General features: G+C 40.5%; 1 protein-coding gene and 1 non-coding gene across 2 annotated transcripts; both read right to left on the reverse strand.

The window, feature by feature from the left end:
- Positions 1 to 824: 824 nt before the first annotated feature.
- On the reverse strand, positions 825 to 25,517 carry LOC134753034 (lysosomal alpha-mannosidase-like). The gene is made up of 21 exons (XM_063688795.1): positions 25,401 to 25,517; positions 23,879 to 23,981; positions 23,400 to 23,487; positions 22,616 to 22,674; positions 21,927 to 22,053; positions 20,844 to 20,948; positions 19,427 to 19,527; positions 18,118 to 18,251; positions 17,457 to 17,593; positions 16,660 to 16,752; positions 15,373 to 15,502; positions 14,361 to 14,436; positions 12,759 to 12,879; positions 12,208 to 12,298; positions 10,587 to 10,683; positions 7,409 to 9,084; positions 6,498 to 6,816; positions 5,847 to 6,032; positions 4,616 to 4,771; positions 2,724 to 3,329; positions 825 to 862 (listed from the first exon to the last, which is right to left on the reverse strand). The coding sequence occupies exons 1-21, from the start codon at positions 25,515 to 25,517 to the stop codon at positions 825 to 827; spliced, it is 4,560 nt and encodes a 1,519-aa protein (XP_063544865.1).
- On the reverse strand, positions 22,952 to 23,027 carry Trnan-auu (transfer RNA asparagine (anticodon AUU)). The gene is given in 2 exon segments: positions 22,952 to 22,987; positions 22,991 to 23,027. It is a non-coding gene; the product is annotated as a tRNA-Asn (tRNA).
- Positions 25,518 to 26,157: the final 640 nt, after the last annotated feature.

The following is a 26,157-nucleotide window of genomic DNA, read 5'->3' on the forward strand; positions in this document are numbered from 1 at the left end:
GATGGGCGAGTCGAATCGTCTGATTCTACGTACAGACCGAAGAGGATATAATAGGATAGAGCGGTACTGTCATAGTAAATTTTGTAACCGCTGTAAATTCACTGCCATCAATCGACATACTTTAAAACTAAAAATGAAGATTTATAAAAATACGTAGAAATGTACTTAAATATGGATAAATGATTTTTTTATTTGCATTAATTATTTTTATATGGTTTTGACCCACGTTCTTTAACGGATATGCGTTAAAATTATAAATAACAAACGAAACCGTCAACGCTCTCTATACGAGAGTAAGCCAAAACTAGTGGTGGAATCTGATCGAGAATCAAATTTTCGTGATTTTCGAGGCACGTTTTTTCCTTAGACTGTATTCATCTATTACGGAGTTATATCTATCTTTGGTACAGACGAGTTAATTCGAATCAAGACTATGTGCAATTCGAATCGACTCGACCGCTAACTCACTGAGATAAAGGATATAATTGGTCAACATTAAAACAAAATCGGCAGTAGGTTGGTTTCCGATCCGCTAACTCGACGAATGAATCGCCAACTCGACACTATCGCACTGCTACTATGACCATTCAAAATAAGACCTTAATTCCGTGTTCCGAAGATTCTTTTTACAACAACTGCCGCTTGACTCGCCGTCTCAACTGGAGTTCACTGCTACTATGGCCATTCAAAAATAAACCTTAATTCCATGATCCGAAGGTCCTTTTTACAACAACTGCAGCTCGACTCGCCGTTTCAACTCGAATTTGTGGCTCCTCGCCTGTGCTCGTGACCTTGTCGCGAACCACACGAACCGTCGAGTCCCCTTAACTCGAATCAATTGGAGGTTCTGCCATCTTGTGGCCTGAATCGGAAACATAAACATATAAACAAAGATAGATATAACTCCGTAATAGATGGATACAGTCTAAGGAAAAAACGTGCCTCGAAAATCAAGAAAATTTGATTCTCGTTCAGAGGGCGCTACTAGTTTTGGCCTACAGTCGTATAGATGGCGTTGACGGTTTCGTTTGTTATTTAACAATTTTAACGCATATCAGTGAAAGAACATGGGTCAAAATCATAAAAATAATTAATGCAAATAAAAAAAATCATTTATCTATATTTAAATACAATCTATCGTATTTTTATAAATCTTCATTTTTAGTTTTAAAGTGTGTCGACAGATGGCAGTGAATTTACTGGGGTTACAAAATTTACTATGACAGTACCGCTCTAGTATAAGTTACTCTATGATTACGAAACAAGAAAATCGAAATTTTGTTAACTAACATCTCTGTCACTTGCATATTCGAGCGATAAACGAGGCAAATAACGAAATTTCGGATTCGCGTTTCCCGGTAGGTCCTCTGTAAACAAACCGCCTTGATGCATCAATGTCATATTTTATTATCTCTGAAAACTTGTCAAAAACCTGTTAAAGGTACAGTATGTATAAGCAAAGATAGATATAACTCCGTAATAGATAGATACAGTCTAAGGAAATAGTGCCTCGAAAATCACGAAAATTTGATTCTCGATCAGAGGGCGCCACTAGTTTTGGCCTACTCTCGTATAGAGGGCGCTGACGGTTTAATTTGTTATTTATAATTTTAACGCACATCAGTGAAAGAACATGGGTCAAAATCATATAAAAATAATTAATACAAATAAAAAAATCATTTATCCATATTTAAATACATTTTAACGTATTTTTATAAATCTTCATTTTTAGTTTTAAAGTATGTCGATAGATGGCAGTGAATTTACAGCGGTTTCAAAATTTACTATGACAGTACCGCTCTATCTTATTATATCCTCTTTGGTATAAGTTACTCTATGGTTTACTAAAAAGGCTAGTGCTGCACTCTGGCGGCAGAACATTACAGTAATATCCCCTATTGTTAAATATCAAACGGTGTCGCCATCTACACGAATATAGGCCAGAGGCATGGCGCCATCTTTTCGAGCATAAATTTTTCTTAATTTTCGGAGGGACGTTTTTTTCTTAGACTATATGCATCTTATACGGAGTTATACACGGTGGCCAAAAAATAAATGCATTCCCATTGCCAGGGAGGTTTTGGGATTATACTGAGCAACTTACACTGGGACCAACCCGAAAATCGCAAAAAATTTGCCTGTTTCATACATTTTGGCTGGTCCATTTTCTATGGGAGGGTATTTTTTTTTGTCGCGATTACGTGGTTGATCCCATAGTGAAAGTTGCTCAGTATAATCATAGAGTAACTTATACCAATATACTAGAGCGGTACTGTCATAGTAAATTTTGTAACCCCAGTAAATTCACTGCCATCTATCGACACACTTTAAAACTAAAAATAAATATTTATAAAAATACGATAAAATGTATTTAAATATGGATAAATTATTATTTTTATTTGCATTAATTATTTTTATGATTTTGACCCATGTTCTTTCACTGATATGCGTTAAAATTGTTAAATAACAAACGAAACCGTCAACGCCATCTATACGACAGCAAGCCAAAGCTAGTAGCGCCCTCTGAACGAGAATCAAATTTTCTTGATTTTCGAGGCACGTTTTTTCCTTAGACTGTATCCATCTATTACGGAGTTATATCTATCTTTGGTATAATCCCAAAACCTCCCTAGCAACGGAAATGCACTTATTTTTTAGCCACCCTGTATATCTCTTTGAAAGGCAGACTACAAATAAAAAAAAACATTTTAAATCTTATATTCTATATTTATATTTAACAATAAATGTTCTAATCTGCTGCGGAGCTAATCTAACACCTCTCCCACCCAACTCGTCACCTACATCCAGCTGTTCCTCTTCAAAAGTATCATTCCTACCGCCATAATAATCATTAAATCTTCTATAAAACAAATTCTTCTTTCTCCACTGCGTCGGCTTCCATTGCTCCTTGTACATATTACCGGCTAACAGCGTTTCTTTCAACCAAACAACCTTTATGTCTTTAAAAAGATCCCTTAATCGCACATACCGTACACCGTCACTTGTCGCATCAACTTTTTCCAAGTAATTTTCGAGTCGCACTAACATCTCTTCCGGAGTTATTCTTTCGAGACTTAAAAGATGCACACCAAGAGGTAATTTCTCTTTAAGAGCACTAAATTCGTTTTTACTATCATAAAACTGTTTTCTCATATCATCGGTGTACATTAGGTGGTTGGATGTTAAAACGCGGGGAGCGAAAGCTATTTCTTTAGCTAATTTCTTTTCGAATATTTTGTTTCTGAGCGCCTTAGAGAGGTAGAGATAGTGGGTGCCTGCTGCTCTGATTGGTTCGTCGTTTTCTGTCTCGTTTAAAAATGCGCCAAAACCTGAGAAAAAAAAAGTTTGTATTAAAACCTACACAGAAAATTGTTAAGGCGTAGGCGGTTCCCTGAGCCAGAAGGCGAAAAATCTCCTTATATGATCATGATTTTCTAAGAGGCGTTGGTATTCGTAGACGTGGAAAAAATATATGTAGTTCTTGGCTATATCATTTTTAATAACATAGCTTCCGATACACGAATTATGACACTTCGCTCGATACAATTAATTCCCAAAGTAACCTCTAACTCGGACTTTTAATCAAACTTTACTCGGTTATTTATTATGTGATATTATAAACAAAACAAAGAAGAAAAAACAATCTTAACTTAAATAGTAATTTCATACCTTTTGAATTTCGATATTGTAAGGTAACCTTTCTAAAATAAATAAAAATCGACAAAATTCGATCAAAATTGACACTTGGCGCGCATATCTCCGTTCTTTCTTGCCAAATGTGACAGTGACAGCGGCAAACCGATGGAACGGCCTTAAAGCTGCTTAAAGCCTATACTTGTAGTCAAACTTGGACTCGCACACGACAGTTAAATCAACATCAAAATTTAACTTTGTACTCCTGTATCCGCCTCCACCATGTCGCTCCAGTGATACCTGAGGGCCTAGCTAAGATGCCAATCTTTTGCGCCGCAGCGAACGAAACGGTAATCTCTCTATCACTCTTCCATATTAGTGCGACTGAGAGACTAGCGTATTGATCGCTACTGGGGCGTCCGACAAGACGCCCTCCTAGGCGGCCCAGGTACGCTCTTTCCACATTCCGATCTCTATCCACCTCCAGATGGCAAAGAGGTGCTAAATAAAAAAAATCGGCCAAGTGCGAGTCGGACTCGCGCACGAAGGGTTCCGTACCATTACGGAAAAAAACAGCAAAAAAATCACGTTTTTTGTATGGGAGCCCCATTTAAATATTTATATTATTCTGTTTTTAGTAACAACAAATAGCGGCAACAGAAATACATCATCTGTGAAAATTTCAACTGTCTAACTATCACGGTTCATGCAGGGCTGTAGCTAGAGGATATGGCGCCCGGGGCAGTCACCAAATTTGCGCCCCCTGACGACTGACAAAAGTTTCCCTGCTGCTGCCTTTTGCCCATTTTGGCGCCCCCTCTTGGATGGCGCCCGGGGCACTTGCCCCCCCTCCCTAGCCCCCCCTAGCTACGCCACTGGGTTCATGAGATACAGCCTGGTGACAGACAGACAGACAGCGGAGTCTTAGTAATAGGGTCCCGTTTTTACCCTTTGGGTACGAATCCCAAAAAAGCTAAAATACCTATATCGTCAGTGAGAAGCCTCCGATGCAGCATGAGATCAATGGCGCCATCTATCAAAGCGCCGCCGGCCTGGCACCGATCGTTGAACACCGAGAAACGGATGTTCTTCCTCAGGTCTTCGATGTAGATCTTTGACGTCACGGGGTATAGGTTGCCTGATGAGAAGTGAATTTTTAACATTGACTGTATACATGCAGATAGTCTCTCCCTAACAAGTCTAACAACTATATTTGTTACAAATAAGACTTCCTCTTAAAGGAAAAAAAATATTACGTAAAAGAAGACCCATACTAGATGCCGGACCCATCTAGTGTGTCTTCTTTTACGTAACAAAACGCCTCGGCCCGGACACGAACCGTCCTAAAGGCCCCTCCAGACTGTGCGTGAATCGCGGCGCGACTTCGCGGAGAGAACATGTCGCGACGTTGACGTATGACTCCACACTCGCAAACTTCACGGCGATTTCGCAGTTTGGTTCTCGCCAAGATGGCGGAAAAGCATCAGCTGATCGAGCTTAACTGCTAGTTATCTATGGCATCATACGTGATTTAGCTATTTTTCCATTTTGTTTTGTTGTAGAGCCGTAAAATATAGCCGCTTTATATAATATAATTATTATTTATCTTGCTACATACGAGTCAAAATAGTGTGTAATGCGGAGTCTTGCCAGTTCGCGCTTCGCGCCTCCTTTGACGCGGGCTAATAAACCGACAAAAAACGGGGAACTAGGCGCGAAGGCGTGAACAATCTGCGAAATCGACGCCACACTCACGTTCGCGGCTTCGCGCCGTGATACGCGCATGAGTGTGGAGGGCCCTTAACGCGAGTCATTCTCTCGCGTCTGGCATATGGCGACAGACCACCTCCTATCAGAAGAGTAAGCGATATACAGAAAGGGCAGATATCGTAAAAAGTGGAGAGTAGGTCTAAGTTAGAACGACATCGAATACATGATTTGTAACTTCTTATGGCGTTATTCATAAACGTTGCTAATCGTTTGTCCCTATTTGTCATTTTGACATTTCTGTTGGTTAGAAAGAGACTAAATTTAACAGGTTTGCTAAGTTTTATGAATAAGGGAGTTAACGGTCACCTAGCCCTAGCTGTTTAAGACATAAAACAATATTTACGGCACACCCTCTGTGCCCTTTGAGGTTTTATTATTCTGAATTTGAATTTTCTTGGACTGCGTTTAACGAATGACCTGGTTAAAAATCATGGTAAAGGTACCTGTGATAGGGTCCAGATCTACAGGCTCGTACGTGGCCCTAGTTCCTCTGATCCGCTTGATGGTCTGTCGTCCGTTGGAGTCCGTGTAAAAGGCTCCGTCGTGGTCCAGGTCGGTTTTGTATCGGATGAACACCTCCTTACCCAGGCCGTCGTCTGTGGGGATCGGGCCGACCAACCAGTGCAGTTCTGTTGGTGACGGTGAAAACCGATTATTAGCATAACTCGTCCCTTTGTCGTGGGAGATTTTGGGAACTTTCTATTGTTGGCATTGAAAGACCTTGGACTGGACCAACGCTTCTTAGAGACTAACACTACCACTAGGGTCGTGAAAATATATTTTCTGGAAGGTTGCCTTGTGAAGATGTATGTGAACTCAACCGTACATACAACAGGGTCGTCTTCACTACTTACAGATCAAACGAAAGCCAGGGGGATTAGCCCCTATGCACGTTTAGCGAAATTTTATGGTTTCGGAGAAATTGATAAGTACCTAAACGATACAACTGAAGTCATATTGAAATTTACTTGCATAATTTTAATACATTGTTAGACAGTTTTATTACCATTGAAACCAAAATGGAACATGTGAGAAACAAAAAATGTAAAACCAAATAAATTGTAATATCTGTACCTTATATATATGTATCTTACCAATAACCGGACTATCCACATACAACCGCAGCTGCAAAGACGTCCAATTGCTAAAAGTTATACGCATTTCCTCAACTATATCTGTCTTTACAATGCTGACATCATAGTTGTCCTCCGACCTAATAATGTAAGGGTCAATAGGTCTGAAGATGTACGCTCCAGGTGGCTTGATGTCTCTTCGTGGTACTGTCCTGATGTCAAACTTGGCGGGGTCGTCGGAGACATAGTGGAACATGAGGATCTCAAGGTTGATGCGGACTCCGTTCCGAAGGAAGATGCTGGTGACACGGCGTCTTTCGTCGAGGTTGACGCGGACGTACTGAATAGCGAAAGAGAGAAGAATACAATACAAATACAGGAAACAATACAATGAAAGCAGAAACTCGAGTAGAGGCAAACAACAGGGTATTATTGCTAAAAAGCGATCTCTCGCAGAAGTCGCAGACAACCTTTAGGTATTAAGAGTATTTAAATATCAACTTGTTACAAAATGGAAACGATTAATTATAAGAATTAATGTATTAAACTCAAGTCAAGTGTACGTGGCAAATAAGGTATACAAAACATGATAATATCGCTAAAAAAACTATCCTCAGGTGACTGTAGGCTAAAAGTAAAAACATAAATAATACACTAGATACGCATAATGCAATGGGCAATAAAATCAACGAAGAATTTCTAACGTGTAGTATAAGAAGTAGATAACGATTTTGTCGAGATTGAGAACAGTAGAGAAAACCTACAACAACAAGAAGAACAGGAACATTGAAAAATAAAGAAAGTTGAAGTAATCCGCTAAAGAGAAGCGCATCTAGTAAAGGAAAAACAAAAGTATCGTATAAAGCATGTGTCACAAAAAATGATATTGATGCCATATTATTTCCTAAAATATAATCTAGGAATGTACACACCTTGTTTCCAATGAATAATCGGCTTCCATCATCTACTTTGAAATACTTTTCATTAGAATCAACAATATCAGCAGCTGCAGCAAAAGTTGGAGTTCTAGTTGCAATTGGAGACACAGACAATAGTTTATCGTCATATGCTCCAGTAGATCTAATATTGTCAGTGGAACTAGATACGTCATCGGTACTCTGAGTTGTAGTAGGTTCTACGCCAGTGCTTGATTCAATATATTCTTTATTTGGAACTCGCTCAATCCCTTCGGTAGTTTGTAAGTATGGTACGAACCTTTCTACCTCTTCAGTGGTTAGTGAGTATGTTCTGAACCTTTCTGAATTTTCAATTTGCTCAATGTCTTCGTTCTGGCCACCTATGTCTACTATCGAGTCAGTATCTATAAGTGTATCGGTATTTCTACTCGCTTCTACGTTAAAAGCCTGCGGTATTTCGTTTTTTCGTCTCTTTTCTAACTGTGCTACATCGACTGGTGTATTTACTGATTCAGTTGTATATTCTAGAGCTTCTTCATTATTTTTTGTTTCAGCATCTTGTTCCCACATTTTTCTAACTGGTACTACTAATACTGATTCAGTTGTGCTAGACCACTCAGCTACATACACTGCAGATCTTGTTGAAGTCGTTTGAACGGGCACTATTTCTAATGATTCTGTTTTAGCTTCTTCAAAGTCTACTGATTCTGACTCTTTTCTTGCCTTAGTTTTAACTGTAGATTTGTTAACTGGTACTTTTATATCTGTATTTACTGATTTCTTTATATCTGGCCTGTCTCTGCCCGGTATAAATACTCTTATATCTGGTACTGCTGTTGTTCTAAACGGTCTAAAATAAGGCTCTTCTGGTTTTATTCCATGTGGTATTTGTGTATTTGGTCCCTTTGTAGAACGAACAATATGTACTCTTATATCCGGTTCTACCATTATATCTTGTAATTCACTGAATCTTGTAATGTTTTTTCTGAAAGGGATTTTTATATCTGCTTCAGTTGTATATGTAGTCTCAAATTCAGTCTCTGTTACAGGTTCATGTTTCAACTCCTGAGATGATAATAGTTCTTTTTCAGTGTCAACGAAGTCTAACTTATTAAGAACTTTAGATTTTTGTAAAAAGTCTCTTAGCATGGGAAGCATAACTCCGGCTTCCGGCTTAGTAAATTCCTTTAGCATCGGAAGCATTAATTCTTCTGTAGTACTTTCTATTTGATCGTTATCTACGTCGTCAACATGAATCCTGTCCTTCATGTAATTATTTGCAGTATCTTTTAATACCTCTGTAGCTAGCATTTGTCCGTTCTCACGTTTAGTCATATTTAGGGTATTAAGTGCTTCAGGTGCAATCATTTTCTTCTCTCGTTTATTGGCTTCTAAACCCAATACTTTCATTTCATGTTTATCTTTTCTTGGTCTAGATTCTTGTTTACTTTCTTTCCAAACAGATGGCATAGTTTTCTCTTCTGTACCGTCTTCATATTCTTCGGTTCTTTCGCCCCCTCTTTTAATTAACATTTTACCTTTAAAGAACTGTGCTTCTATATAATAGGACCGAAATCCCACCGGTGGGATGTTGGCTGCAATGAAAACCACTTCATAGTCTGCTTTTGGGCGATTTTTAATTTTCAATATTGTGTCTGGCAATCTTATTGTCGCTGATTTTACTTCTTCGCCTGCAAATAATTATTCCAATTTAACACCTGCTTGTGTGATACCTGAGAAGAATACACATAATCAGGCCTATTTCCCGGAGGGGTAGGCAGAGACCACGGATTTCTACTTGCTACGATCCTGACATACCTATTTCACTTCGCCTTCACTTTCATAACATTCCTCATACACACTCGCCGGTTTAGGGTGCTCTTGGAGGTCTACCCTCTCCAACTCCCGCTTCTACTTCTCTCTTATACACTCTCTTTGCTAGCCTTCTTTCACGAATTCTTTTAACGTGTCCAAACCATCTCAACATACCTTTCTCAATTTTTGTCACTACATCTTGAGAAGAAAAGCTTTTATAAAGAATTAACAGCTCACTTTAATAATGTATAATTCAAAGCTACCGTTAATGTCGTAGACTTTAACACGCTGTTTGTGGGATAGACGGGTAGCCGGTTAGCGGGTAGCGGGTTATACACCTGGATCTGCAAGTTATAATAATAAATGCTTCAATGCTATTACCGTCGTTGTTGTAGTCTTTAAACACGCTGTTTGTGGGATAGACGGGTAGCCGGTTAGCGGGTAGCGGGTTATACACCTGAATCTGCAAGTTATAATAATGAATGCTCCAATGCTCTTACCGTCGTTGTTGTAGAATAGAATAGAATTTCATTTAATCAAGTAGGATTTTACAATCTCTTTTGAACACGCTGTTTGTAGACTTTAAACACGCTGTTTGTGGGATAGACGGGTAGCCCGTTAGCGGGTAGCGGGTTATACACCAGAATCTGCAAGTTATAATAATGAATGCTCCAATTCTTACCGTCGTTGTTGTAGACTTTAAACACGCTGTTTTTGGGATAGACAGGTAGCCTGTTATCGGGTAGCGGGTTATAGACCTGAATCTGCAAGTTATAATAATGAATGCTCCAATGCTCTTACCGTCGTTGTTGTAGACTTTAAACACGCTGTTTGTGGGATAGACGGCTAGCCTGTTAGCGGGTAGCGGGTTATACACCTGAATCTGCAAGTTATAATAATGAATGCTCCAATGCTCTTACCGTCGTTGTTGTAGACTTTAAACACGCTGTTTGTGGGATAGACGGGTAGCCCGTTAGCGGGTAGCGGGTTATACACCTGAATCTGCAAGTAATAATAATGATTGCTTCAATGCTCTTACCGTCGTTGTTGTAGACTTTAAACACGCTGTTTTTGGGATAGACAGGTAGCCTTTTATGCGGGTTATAGACCTGAATCTGCAAGTTATAATAATGAATTCGTCAATGCTCTTACCGTCGTTGTTGTAGACTTTAAACACGCTGTTTGTGGGATAGACGGGTAGCCTGTTATGCGGGTTATAGACCTGAATCTGCAAGTTATAATAATGAATGCTCCAATGCTCTTACCGTCGTTGTTGTAGACTTTAAACACGCTGTTTTTGGGATAGACAGGTAGCCTGTTATGCGGGTTATAGACCTGAATCTGCAAGTTATAATAATGAATGCTTCAATGCTCTTACCGTCGTTGTTGTAGACTTTAAACAAGCTGTTTGTGGGATAGACGGGTAGCCGCACAGGCGTAGTCACGGGCCAGCCCAACGGGTTGTACACCTGGATCTGCAAGCCAGAATAGCTCAACATTATCCTCAGAAAGTTGATCACTGTGCAAATTCACAGTGCGCGGGGGACATTTCAAAATACTTCGTCAATTAGTCATGCAAAATTACATTTTTGACTGACTTCAAAACAGTTTTAGAGCGTTTATACATTGGATATCGATATCGGATGTAGGATGCGTAGCGAACTAAACGCAACCGTCACTGTCGCACATTAGTGCGATGGAAGAGTGATAGAGAGACACAAAGCGTTTCGTTATCGTAGCGCAAACGATTGTCACCTTGGCTAGGCACCCAGCCCGCGCATCATGGTTCCCCTATCACTAAGTCCGTCACTTTCGCACTCACATACTTGTTAGAACGTGACAGGCATGGTGTCGAGCGTACCGTGCTGCGACCCTCGCGGGGGCGCCGTCTTTAGCGGTCACGCACACTACAACAAACATTATGCCTACACATACGCACACAAACAAATATTATCAGTCCAACAGTTGACGGTGACCTCCGACATGGTTGAAATTATCGGAAGCGCCTTTCCGGTATCGTATGTCGGAAGGCGCCTATGAGAAAAACGGCTGCAGGAGAGTGCCAAATGGAATCAACTGCGCCCTTTTTTCGTTATCGTTTTCTACTAATAATGATATAATTTGATCTTTTAATTAAATACAGTAAAACACATGTCTTACATTTTACTTCCATTCAAAATCGGATCGGGCAATGTGAAAACGCTTTTATTACTTAATACTTATTAAATATACCGATGACGAAACTATAGGTAAGTTCACTTTTCTCGACAAAAAACACTAATTTTGACTATAAAGCCCATATCCATAAGACAAAATCCAGGCACATGTTGCCAGGCAGAGTGTTGGCAGGTGGACCAAAATGTTGACAGATTGGTGGCCGCTTTCGGATGAAAGAAGCGCCTGGCGTCCGTTGGCTCGTTAAGTGGATGACGTTCGAAAAATCGCGGGGCACTTTTGGATGAGACTAGCCCAGGACCGGGATAAGAGGCGTACACGAAGAGAGGCCTATGCTCAGCAGTGGGCGACTGAAGGCTAGAATGATGATGATGATGATGACGCCATAAGACAAGGTAACAATAACAACCCATTCGAATATCGGTATCCAATATAACTGTATTATTAACAAAACTTCCGTGAGACACAGACATATTAAATATATAAAAACGGGTCACTCACGTGTTTTAAGTCGAAAACGCTCGACATGTTTCACTCCGTACCGAGGAGCGTCATCAGGGGCTTGCGTCGACGGTGACGGACCGGCGCAGACTGCGGGCCGCAGCCCTCCGCGCCCGATGACTCGGCGCGGGCGCCGGTGGCGGCAGGGGGGGCGAGAAACTACCCTCGTTTACGGCATTATTGTCAAATGATGGGTTGCACACAACACTCACTACTGATGACGCTCCTCGGTACGGAGTGAAACATGTCGAGCGTTTTCGACTTAAAACACGTGAGTGACCCGTTATTAATATATTTAATATAACTGTATTATTATTACTCACGCTATACTTGATGAACCGCGACCCATAACACGAAGATATGTTGAACTGGCACCGGTAGTACGACACGTGGTTGGGACTCGAGCGTAGCTTACTGCCGACAAAGCATTTCAATAAGTGCTTTTATCGCCGAAAGCACTTTTACAACAATATATGAGGCATTTTCTATGAAAAGGGACCTTATTGTCGATGGCGCTTACGCCGCACAGCGTCGCGCGGCATTGTATTTATTTCGGAGCATCGTTTATAATTGCGTAAGCGCCATCGACAATAAGGTCCCTTTCTATAGAAAATACCACATTTTAGCGTCTTTGACCAATTCTAAAGGCTACCAGTAAAACTAGGGAACAAAATCAAATATTTTTTATGAAACCTTAACATAAGTGTAACATACATTTAAATACTTATGAACTCTCTATGGTTCCCAAGATACAGGCTCGGCCTAGTTTGGGGACCACTGTCAAGTTTTTTTTGATGTAATGTTTTTTTGCCTCTTTAAACCTTCTCATTTCATTTTTCATTTTCATTTTTCACACTATAAAAGGACAACTCACGTAAAAGCTTTAGAAATGAAGTCCGTAGATTTGGTGACGGCCGCGTCGATCCTGGTCGTGTAGTACTGCTTGACCCGCTGCCGCAGCACCCCGGACGCCACGCTATGGTCTTGGACCACCCCTGCACATGAATACACTTTAGACGGACCACCCCTGCACATGACCCAAAAAACTAGAATTTGAAAAAGTGGACGCCATTTGCAACTTCTTCGTTGATGAACCGATTGCATTAAGGGGCCGTAGTCGATTTTGGAGCAAAAATTTTAAATTGATAGATTTAGTCGTTGAAATTATACACGTTTTGTTACGTAATATCTAAGTAACAAGTATTGGTTTCTATTAGCACGTCTTCTCATCTTGACTTTTAATAATGAGGTCGCGAGCGTGCGTCACCGGTATTTTATGAAAAGAAGGGGTAGTTTTTAAAAATTCATAAAAAAATTATGGTGGTAAGTTATACAAATTGATGTATAAGAATAGTTTCAGCAAATGTAGTAGATTGTTTAAGTATGAAAATTTTGTTGAAATTAAGTCGATTTTCAGAGAAATTGTCACTTGTTTTGAAGTAATTTCTGGAGAAAATTGATTTCGTCTAACTTTCATTTACACTACTTCAAAGTCATAATAATAAAAATGTAGTCTGATAAACGTCAAGTACAAGATATGTGTAATACAAAATTACCATGTTTAGCCGTCCAAACTTTACGAAATTTACAAATAAGAGCGACAAAATCAGTGCTTTACGCGCGTTTACCTAAACGTCCATCAGAAAAGCCAACATTACTAATTTAGTGAGTCTTTTTTCAAAAAATTGATCTGATAAAAGGTAAGATAAGAAGACGTGCTAATAGAAACCAGTACTTGTTATTTCAATTAGGTAACAAAAGGTGTACAATTTCACCGACTAAATCTATCAATTTTACATTTTTGCGACTAAAATCGACACCGGCCTCTTAAAGATATCGTAAAAACCTAAAATACCGAAAATAAAACCACTGTTGGAGGAAATTCCGATGAGTCATTGATATAACATTTAAAACCTTAGCGTTTTGAATACATATTAAATTACATTTACAATCGGGTCTATCGCGTATTTATTTTGTTACATTTATTTACCGAAGTTTCGACACAGGTTTCTTAATGCCCAAGATTTGAAGCTTCCGTAGACTTAACACTTAAAAACGTAACTTAAAACCCTTTGAAAGTTTGAACGCCACGCCTAAGGCACAGAATAAGTAATAGTATTATCATACAGAACGGCCACGCACCGCCCCGCCACGATTAGAATGACCTCGCCCCGCGACACCAGTGACGACCTTTTGCCGGCCGCTCAGTACTGTTTTTAAGCAACTTACTCACACAATGACGCATGCCGCGTGTACAGACGTGCCGTTCACACATTGGACTATACCCGCGCGCGTCAGTTGACGTCTTAGGGCCTAAGACTAAGGGTCGGTTGCACCAAACCGTCTGTCATCGTTAAAGCGTTCGCTAAATTTTATTGTACGGAAAGTTTCATAGTTTCCGCGGCGCGCCGGGTGACGTTGCTCAGTCTGTCAAGTGCGGATGGTGCAACTAGCACTTAGGCGATCATAGACTTACCCATGACCCAATTGAAGTCTTCAAACATGTTTGTATACGGGCCCATGTTGGCAGTCACTTGCATTTGCTTCGCTATCTGCAAATAATATTCAACAATGATCATTATGAGAGGGTAAAATGACAAAACTTTCATGAGACCAGGCGGCTCACTCCGCGATTTCGTCGCGTCGCTACAAGTACATGCGGCCCACACCAATTTTGGTGTCCAGCCATAGTAGTTGCCGCGCACCGCTACGTAACGGACGCCTGCTCTCGCTTGCGCCACCTAGCGGTCATATCTGTCGTAATAGACGCATTTTGTTAGAGAGTGAACCTTCTGTTATTCTGTGATGAGTCACAAACAGTAAGTTTGCGTGGACCAACGCAGTCTGCGGATTGCAGCTCTACGCCAACACGTGCTCCCGAACGACTCGTTATGGAGCAAAACATGTCAAGCAATATTCGACTTGAAAATTCGTGAGATCCTTGTTTAACGGACTACCTTTCCCAGAAGGAGGAGGGTTCTGTATTCGATTAGGGCTATTTTATTATATTTAAGTTGTGTAAAAAAGAAATAGCAATACAGGTAAGTATTAGGACCGCGAAACTTTAATTCTCGGTTTAAAAAATTTGGAAACCTGGTTCGCACTAAGCTTGAGATAGCTGCATCGACTTGGTTGGTAAGTATAGAGTGGTCGCCGCCACGAACTTGCTTGAACTTGAAACTCAAATTCCTATTTGATTTTATTGTTTTTTGTAGGAATTGACTAAAATATTCTTCGAAAAAATAACCTGCAGGTAGATATGCGCCTCCTACTCCTCGAAGAGTAAATGCCGACATTGCCGTCATAGCTGTCCTTGTCACGCACGTACGGGAAGAAATCGTCCTGTTTCGTCTGTATTTACCTGCAGGTAGACGTGCGCCTCCCTAACGAATTACTTGAACGTAGGCCTCGAAGAATACATGCCGACCGTATAGCTGTCCTTGTCACGCACGTACGGGAAGAAATCGTCCTGTTTCGTTTGTATTTACCTGCAGGTAGACGTGCGCCTCCCTGATGAGGTACTTGAACGTGGGCCTCGAAGAGTACATGCCGACTGTATAGCTGTCCTTGTCGTGCACGTACGGGAAGAAATCGTCCTGTTTTGTCTCCAACTCGGGGCTGAAATATTTTTAAGGCTCGGTTTTTTAACATGTCTATGATTGATGATTTCGGTGGTGGTTTTAGTACACAATTTCTTATATCCATATGAAGAAGTGGTAAATAATTTTATAACAAATTACGATGAGATATAAATATAAGTATGTTAACACTGATGACTGACATCGTGACGTAAGATACAACTAGTCTAGTTATTGAACTACTAGCTTTTGCCCGCGACTTCGTCTGCGTACTCTGCGTGGACTTAGTAACAGCAGCTAAAGTAAGTATAGCGCCTGGAAAAAATCTCATAGCAATCATTCAATTTGAGCATATTATGCACACAAATTAGCAGGCACTTCATTAATGATCTCAATTCCACCCCGCTTTTTACTTTCTTAAGAGATAATTTTCGGGATAAAAACTATCCTATGTCCTTCTCAAGGACTCGACCTATCTCTATGGCAAATTTCATCTAAATCGATTCAGCGGTTTAAGCGTGAAGAGGGAACACAGACAGACTTTCGCATTTATAATGTTAGTATGGATTATTACTAGTAATTCAGTTTTTTAATGATATAAGGTATAGGAGACAAATGAGCAGACAAAACGCCTGATCGCCCGTGGAGACCAGCAGCACCAGAGGGTTTGCAAGTGCGTTTCACCCTTTACGAGGAAAGAGGACGGCTGCATTTCGATACAAACGCTGTCCCCATTTTCTTCTCTGGATATTCTCCACTTCTTTCGTCTTAGAGCTCGTTCCCACTATGTCGGATGTCGGGACGAGTTTTAATCGGGTGTCGTAGCTGTTTTATATGAAGCTATTCACACACGAACAACAACGATTTTGTGTCGGAACCAACATAAAATATCGTGTGTTTTGTCAGCTTTCCGTCCGGAAAAAAATCGTGTCGGCGGCGCTGTTCACATGATGTCGGATGTCGGGCCGACCCCGCCCGCGCCGCACCCCCTGTGCCTCCCGCGCGTCGCATCGCGTGTGGGGCCTCGTTTGAACTGTCGTTAAAATGGCACCAGCTGCGGTCGTGGCCGACAGCCGACTAGTGTGAACAGAGGCACCGACACCCGATTAAAAATCGTCCCGACATCCGACATAGTGGGAAAGAGCTCTACGCTTTTTCTTGAAGGTTTGAAGTTCGTATCGGTTGGTGAATGCTTACATCTCGTCATGGACAGCGGCCAGGTAGCACGGCGGGTTTGAGTAGAACATAGTTACGTTGAGTTTTTTCTGGTTCGCCCTCCAATTTGTGTGACTGGAAAAAATAATTGTCTGAATAAAAAAAAATAGTTTATGCCAAAAATATCATTTTTGGTACAAAGCAAATGAGAAAATAAAAAAATAAAGTTTTTTAAACTATATCGTGTTACATATCATATGAAAGAGCTTGTGAGAATCTCAAATATATTGTTTTTGTAATTTTAAAATAAATAGTTTAGAAGTTATTTAAGAAAATAGCCAAAAAATGACCTTTATCTCCGAAACTACTGGGTCTAAAATTTTGAAAAAAATACACAAAATAGTCCTTTACCTATAGATCACAGGAAAAACTATTAGGAATGTGCGGTGAAGCGTGAGTCGGACTTAATTGCTTAGTTTTTGATCCTACACCTACGGATTTTTAAAGACATTTCACTCATGTTTCACATAAAAAAGACAATGTTAAAAATTGTGTAATGTACGGAACCCTTGAAACGCGAGTCCGACTCGCACTTATTTAATTTTGAGCGCTCGATTTCGTCACTCTATCTACTAGAAAATCTGTGGAAAACGGCGAAATGTATACCGTCCGTGGCAAGGGCAAAATCTAGAGCCTGCTCCAGACTACGCGGAGCGAAGCTGCGAACGCGAGTGTGGAGTCGATTTCGCTGATTTGCGAACTAGACTCCACACTCGCGTTCGCGGCTTCGCGCCGCGATTCGCGCACGAGTGTGGAGGGACCTTTAGGAGAAGACGTACGCGATTAGTTTCTCGATGTTTTCGAACCAGACGCGGGCATCAGAGTAGGCTTTCCGATGTCCCATGATCACCATCACGTTCCGCGTCTCGAAGTTCGGTGCTTGGCGGTATAGCACGCTTTCGATGAATTTGTCTACCTGTGGACGATAACAGGCAATCGTTAAAAGACCAGTGAAATAAAATTATACTCTAAATTTTTCTAAGGTTCGTGTCGAATAGAAGATCCGAAGATAAAGTCCTTACTTGCTCTGGTAAGTCTAATAAATTATGTATATCTTAATGATTGCTTTTGTGTATTTTTGTAATGTTTTAATATGTATCTTTATCTTTATGTGTTATCTGTCGTGGCATCACTAAATGGGCCCTACGGAAGACTAGCGCTGGCTTTAGCTAATAGCTTCATTATGCTGAGTTGGGTCCATTTCGTGATGCACACTTAATGATTTCTTTTCTTGCCGTTGTTGTCTGTACATGTTCGTGCATGTTTTGTTACCGTCACGAATAAATATCTTTTATCTTTATCTTTCTTACTAAATTTTGCCAACGACTTCGTCTGGTTGGGATGATGATTGATAAAAACTATCCTAAGTGCTTCCACATGCCTTACGCTATCTACATATCTCCATACGAGAATAATATTGTGAACTGTTATTTTACTCACCCGGTCCGTTAAGTCAGAAAAGAGTCTGCTAGAGGTAACCAGCAGTGGATCGGTACACAGCTTGCTGAAACAGAAACCAGGGGGCGCCCAGTACCCGTCGAACAGGTTGTGCGTAAACATATCCGTCGACGGACCTGTATAAAATAAGTTTTTGTCAAAAAAAATACATTTTTAAAATAGAACTAGTTATTACTAACCCGCTTCGGCTTCACACGGGTTACTTAAAACATTAACATTTTATACACCTAAACCTTCCTCAAGAATCACTCTATTGATAGGTAAAAACCGCATTAAATCCGTTCAGTCGTTTTTGAATTTATCGCGCACATACATACACAGCGGGGGACTTTGTTTTATAAGGTGTAGTGATAGAATAATAACAAACGAACAAACAAGTAAACACAAACGAGACAAATTACATATTATAATTAAGAAAAACATAGAAGAAATAAAGTGCCACGAAATGGCCTCATCTTAGCATGGTGCATGATCAGCGCTGGAAGCAGCGTTGATCTTCCGATGAGACCATCAAGTGAGAAATAATCAAGGAAAGTAACAGAAAAAGAAGAAAGACATAAGCACAAGACAGCATAAGCAAAATACATGATGTTTTTGATACAAGCTTTTATCGGTATCTATATTTTTCTTCTCTCAAAATATCGAGACAATTCGAACAAATAAATACAATGAGGTAGCGCTGTATTATCACAGAGTTCCTATGGCCAACTCCGGTCTCCATCAACAGATCAGCTCGATGGTACCATAATATTGTATTCATATCACTAAATATGTGTGAAAAACGAGAGTTTAAAGTGTTATAATATTGTATTGTCACCCAACTTACTTACATAAGCATGTAAACTTGTGAAGTTTCAGCATAATCTATCCTCCAACCCCCCTCATATTAAAACTTGCCAAGACAAATGCAATTTTATTCTGTCTAAATAAATATTCAAAATGCTATTAAACGGAAGGCCTTTTTATAGGCCTCCGGGCGGTTACAGGATAAGAGGTCCTTAATTTTTTTAATTCTAATTTTCCGCTAGATTTTGTACCGACAACAAACTAGCAAACGACCTTTCGTTGTTAGTTAGGTTGCAAATGGAAAAAAAATTTTTAAGTCATCTGTTTTCGAAAGTAAATTGTGTTTAAAAATTGCATGCATTGGAGTCTTCGTGTAATATTTTGTGTCGTAAAAGTGACCGAGTTCAAAGTGAGAATACGAACGATAGCAGAGAAATAGTGCACATGATTATATGATGAGGGTAGATCACCATGGTATGTGGGTAGATTGAAGTGGTTTGCTTACCAAGGTCGTCGCTGCCGCGCCACAAGAACTCCAATGATTTTCGCCGCATGCGCGCCACTTCTTCGTCGTAGCTGATTGGGTTTATGAATAACGCGTCATATCTGCAAGAAAACGACAGATATTTATGGTATTTTCTATGAAAAGGGACCTTATTGTCGATGGCGCTTACGCCATTATTAACGATGCTCCGATATAAATACAATGCCGCGCGACGCTGTGCGGCGTAAGCGCCATCGATAATAAGGTCCCTTTTCATAGAAAATGCCCCATTTACTTAGATAATTTACTATTTCATCCCAAGTATTTTTGAGTCGTATATCGTACACCTGTAGTAAGATTTTGGTTTCTGGTAATAAATATTTGTTATTTGCTTCATAGTTACAATTTTAATATGCGTCGGCTAAATCGTACCGAGGGCAGTGCTTCCGAAAAAATGCATTTCGACTATGTTGATTTAATTCTAGAATGCTCATCTTCATAATGAATGTAGCCAAGATACTGAACTTTCATATGCCCAGTCAAACATATTTGTAACTACTTCCAAAAACAAAACATCCACGTTTAAGTAAAAATTGGTACGATATAACCGACTCTCCCGTATTAAGCGAGTTTTAAACTTATTATTAATACGTTTTAAAATACCTCTCACTCCCATACAACTTGTACTTTACATCTTGTGTTTTTGAGTCCCTCGCTACGCTCAAGATTCTACCTTAGAATCACTCGCTCCGCTCGTGATTCAATTATAGAATCTTTCGCTTTCTCGGGACTCAAAATAAACACTCGCAAGAAAAACCAACTTTCCTCTCTTGTTGCACAAATAACTATTTATACACCTAAACCTTCCTCAAGAATCACTCTATTGATAGGTAAAAACCGCATGAAAATCCGTTCAGTCGTTTTTGAATTTATCGCGAACATACATACACCGCGGGGGACTTTGTTTTATAAGGTGTAGTGAAAGAATAATAACAAACGAACAAACAAGCGAGTTTTAAACTTATTATTAATACGTTTTAAAATACCTCTCACTCCCATACAACTTGTCATTTATTATGTAACGACCGGTCTGGCCTAGTGGGTAGTGACCCTGCCTGCGAAGCCGATGGTCCTGGGTTCGAATCCCGGTAAGGGCATTTATTTGTGTGATGAGCACAGATAATTGTTCCTGAGTTATGGGTGTTTTCTATGTATTTAAGTATTTATATATTATATATATATCGTCGTCTGAGTACCCGTAACACAAGCCTCCTTGGGCTTACCGTGGGACTTAGTCAATCTGTGTACCTAAGAATGTCCCATAATATTATTATTATTAAGTAAGGAAACAGATGTATGGAGTTGGTAGGTAGGTACTCTAATGTTACTTATTTCTCTATGGCAGTGAGTATCTGAAAGCACGTGAAAGTGAACTCACCCCATCTGTGCCATGAGAGACGTGAACTCCCGCGAATGTCCATACACGTCTGCCGCCCACGCCACTAGAGGGCGCGCGCATGCGCGGAACGTAGAATTCAGCTTCCTGCGAGAGATAATAGAGTATTTTCACCATACCAGATCATAAAGGATATCTTTATACTTTAAAAACTGATGAGAACGTTGCAGTTTATCCACAAGAGTGGAAAAATAATCTGATTCGTAGCTCATCAGTTGGTTAAGAGCGATGCACGGATTGCAGAGGTCGAGGGTTCAAGTCCTGCCGGAAGCGTAAATTTTTCAATTTTTCATTTGATATAAAGTTTATGACTGAAATTATCGGAAGTGTCAATCATATTGTTAGTTTGTGAAAACGCTCTATCAGTTCTCACCTGAGTGAGTAGGTGAATTGGTGGATGATTACATGGTGGCTTGTTGGGGGCTTCGTTGCTGACCCCCAGGTCACCGCCCTCGATGGTCAGACAGCTCTGACAAACTGTTCTTACCTGAATAGGTGTACCGTTTGATAATAGCATAATAGTAACTCTCCAAGCGCAGACCAATTATTTCTCCCCTGTGTGATACAAATATTGGAAGAGAAATGGAAAGAAGATAGCTCTAATATAGTTCATATCGTATATCAACTGTGTGATTACGTGTAAAGAGTAGATACGCAGCAAGCTCGGTTCTCCATACAAACGTAGTTACGCTCTCATTTTAAAACGACTAGCTAGATTGCTCTGAAACTTTGTACTTACAATAGGATAAGGTATATCTTTACCTGTAATTAGTTTATGTAGCTTCAGATACAATAGTGAAAAAATACAGCGAATTCTAGTTTTTCATACAAAACTTGTTTTTGCTCTATTTCGTATAGATATACCTCGTGTGTCATTGTATTTGTAAAGTTTCATTACAATACAACGGGTAGTTTTAAAAGGAGAACGAAACTCCGTTTGTATAGAAAGGTGATATTCGGCCGAGCTTGCTGCGGACTCGTAAGATGGTGTACATATTGCTGATTATGGCATAGTTGCTGACTCACAATGGTCAGACACATACAGCCTTGACGAACAGTTCTCACCTGAGTGAGTAGCTGAATTGGTCGATGATGGCGTGGTAGCTGGTGGAGGCTTCGTCGCTGACTCCAAGACCACCGCCCACGATGGTCAGACGGCCTTGGCGGATCAGCTGGTACATCATACGATGGACTGAAAAACAATTTTAATTTATAAACTGAAATAAATATCATATATTAAAGAAAAAGTGACGAAGCTCTCCAGTGGTGAAGGCCGGATTCGAACCGGCGTCTTTATTAGCTAACGCGGCTAAGAACCCCTAGGCCATCTTGTCACAGCGGAATCCGTCCCAATTTCTCGACTATATGCCATCTTAGTAGTCGTAAGACTAGGCGTCTTTGACCGAGCGATCTAAGGGCGAGCAGTACGTGCTTCAGCTCCTATAGACAGTTTAGGCTTTTTTTTTTATAAACTGATCGGCGATTGGCCCTAGTCACACCTGATGGAAAGTGAAGACAGGGCCTAAGATGGAGCTCACCGGTTCAGTAACAGCCTATTCACTCTTGTTTTAAAGAGACCGAGGTCATATTGATCAGGGAATACAGATGGCGGGTGCGCATTCCATTCCTTAGCCGTCCGTACCAAAAAGGAGGAGGCAAAACGTTTCGTCCGAACGAATGGAATGTGGACCACGAACGGGTGCATTCGCTCCCCGCGCCTGGATGTCCGATGATGGAAAGGGGAAGGTGCTTACCTGAAGGATGTCGATTTTTCCACCAATGGAAAAGATATGCCGTATCTGATAGTGTGAATCTGAAATAGTTATTTGTATTACAAGGGGGTAAAAGTTATTGTTCTAATATCTCTCGTGCTAATATTGATACCTGAGTAAACGAAAGATTCCAAAAATGAGTCATCGGCGTTGCCAGTGGTTCGAAAAGTGGAATCTTAAATTAATTTTGTGTCAAGAAGGAATGAAAATTTGTCTGAAATAAAATTCTATTTTATTTTATTTTATTTTGTATCAAGCAGAAACGTCTGCAAACGATGCTATTAAGCTTAGAAATAAATTAAAAGTGGACAAATTCACTGTCTTGGGTGGGACTTGAACCCACGACCACTGGATCACTAATAGTACAGTGCTCTACCATCTGAGCCACCAAGACCGTACCCAATGCAGCGAACCACTTCCACTTGTCCACTTTTAATTTATTTTTAAGTGGAATCTTAGGCTGCGTTTCCACCAGAGATGTGGAAGAGCGGCGCGAGGTTTTTGTACATACAAAACAGGAGAAGGATGTGTAGCGGGCTCTTTTCAAATAAGCGAGCGGGGTGCGGTGAGGCGGGAGCGGAGTTTTTAGAGTTAGACCAAGCTAAGTTGGCAGCGATTTTGATAGCCCAGTCAAAGTAAAAGTCATAATTTCATTTCTGGCTTTTAAAATAACACTTGCACACTCTGGACTAGAGCAGCAGCCGAATTGGCTAGTGTGTGGCCTCTCTAAGGGTTCCTACTTGACTACGGAACCCTAAAAACTAACCTGCGACGTTCTTCGTTCCATAATTCTGTGAGTATAGCGTCCAGGATCCTCTTCATGTTTATCGTGTTCTTCGGGAAGGGTGGGTCCTCTGGCAAATAAGATGTTCATTTATCCATACTAATATTATAAATGCGAAAGTCTGTCTGTATGTGTGTTACTTCTTCACGCTTAAACCGCTGAACCGATTTAGTTGAAATTTGGCGTAGAGATAGTTTGAGTCCCGGGGAAGGACATAGGATAGTTTTTATCCCGAAACTCATCCCTTAAGAGGGTGAAAAGCGGGGTCGAATCATGGTGGAAATGAGATAATAAATGAGTTGCCTAATATTTTGAATGATTGCTATAAGACTTTCTCCAGACGCTATTCTTACTCTAGCTTGGGTACTAAGTCCACGCAGACAAAGTCGCGGGCAAAAGCTAGTATATATATAAAAACGGGTTAGCACTTTTGTTAATATTCGGACAAATTTAGTGGTTACCTCCCGTGAAATGCTGATGGAAATTGTATCCGTGTCCCAACTCGCTGTGTGTTTGAGGTACGATGTGCACGTTCAGCCAGCCTGGCTGGATGGGAAGGCAGCTCTAGACAAATAAACGAAAATCATAACATTTTTTTTATAAGATTACATACAGATGACATAAAATAGTAGATTGTACAACAAGGGCATAAAGCGATCCATTTTTTCCGAGGCAATTTATTGGTTCGAGCGCAGCGAGTATCAATAGATATAGTCGAGGATAAAAATGGACATTTATGCCTGAGTTATACACTCTGCTTTTCACTTCGAGTGTGAGTAAAATATACAAAAATATCCATTATTTTAGGTTATTTTACCGTATTTATTGAAGACTTAAGCAAATTGTACTCGGTTGTGTGGGGGCGCGGGTCACGCCGGTCCGGAGCGCGCCGGTCGGGCGCGCCCCGGCAGGGCTGGCAGTTTGTATGGCAGATTTTAGACTTTATTGCTAAGTCAATAAGGGTCGTAATTGATTTTACTTTATGCTCTAGAACATAATAAGCAACTTTATGTCGTCTACGCACGACTTAAAGTCGAACTTTACTAGCATGAGAAGTGAAAATTATATCTAAAATCGCGTTGTTTTAACGCGCCGGCGACGCGCGTTTGTATCGATACATACGACGCAAGTAATCAGACGCAGCTTTTAGACCTTTGCATACCTACATTGATGCAAACGCACGTTGACGGTGCATTTGTATCGCTACAGACGCCCTGGCTAAATGCGTTTCTTCGTAGACTTTCTTGGAAAACCCGCCAGTCAAAACAACACGCGCCGTAAACGCGCCTTGTATCGCGACAAACGCAAACAAACTGCATCATGTTAGAGATGACATTATATTAGCTTAAGGCGGTTCCCTGAGCCAGAAGGCGAAAAATCTCCTTACATGATCATGTTTTTCTAAGAGGCGTTGATATTCGTAGACGTGGAAAAAATATATGTAGTTCTTGACTACATAATCTTTAACAACATAGCTTCCGATACACGAATTATGACACTTCGCTCGATACAATTAATTCCCAAAGTAACCTCTAACTCGGACTTTTAATCCTACTTTACTCGGTTATTTATTGTGATAAACAAAAAAAGAAGAAAAAACAATCTTAACTTAAATAGTAATTTCATAGCTTTCGAATTTCGATATTGTAAGGTGACGTTTTTAAAATAAATAAAATCTACCAAATTCGATCAAAATTGACACTTGGCGCGTATGATCTTTCGTTCTTTCTTGCGAAATGTGACAGTGACAGCGGCAAACCGATGGAACGGCCTTAATACTTTAAAGCAAGAGTGAATAGGCTGTTACTGAACCGGTGAGCTCCGGTGATATGATTATTTAGGCCCTGTCTTCACTTTCCATCAGGTGTGACTGGGGCCAATCGCCGATCAGTTTATAATTAAAAAGAAATGTGAAAAACGAGCCGTCAACGTTCGTTTTAGCGTTAAAAAGACGCGGTGTGCAAGAAAGAAAAGTGTGCTTACCGCGTATCCGCAAGCCTCGCCGTGCATTGGCGTGGTCAACACGTCGACGCCATCTTCTTCCTTCGCCTCGTACTGCGCGTGCGCCGCGTGCGCCAGCAACAGCACCAGCAGCAACATGCTATTAGCAAAGATATATGTATCTCCGTATAAGTACCTAAAGTCTTAGAATAAAACGTGCCTCGGAAATCAAGAAAAATTTATGCTGGAATAGATGGCGCCATAGGTACCTGTGGCCTATGCTCGTGTAAATGGCGACACCAGGGACCGGCCCGCTATCCCTTATCGGGGTTTTATAAGGGTATTGCATAAGGCTTAACTCACCATACCCTTTGCCAGACGAAACCCTTTGTTTTGCTTTTAAAAACCCTTATATAAAGCTACCACATTTGAGTAATCGGTAGCCCAAATACCCTTACAAAACCCTTATCATCCGCTCACCAACACCTTGCATATTGCTTATAAGGGTTAGCCTTATAAAGGGCTTCACTTTTAGCATATAAGCGTGCTAATTTAAGTCGTCTACCTTGTTCATAAAGCACACATTACTTCGAATCCGAGCGATCGTCGGCGGCGACGGCGGCGTTCTTTGACTAGGCACGTATTTTCTTTCCTTTTCATACACTACCGTAGATATATACTAATCCTGTCTCTTTCACGCAAAGGGAAACCTTTATAAAAAGCGCTTAAAGATAAGGGTAACCCTTATTAAGGGCTAGCCTTATTTTTGGTTAGCTTTTCGGTAAGGGTTAGTCAAAGG

The sequence above is a fragment of the Cydia strobilella genome, chromosome 26 (genome assembly GCF_947568885.1).
Source record: "Cydia strobilella chromosome 26, ilCydStro3.1, whole genome shotgun sequence".
NCBI lineage: Eukaryota > Metazoa > Arthropoda > Insecta > Lepidoptera > Tortricidae > Cydia > Cydia strobilella.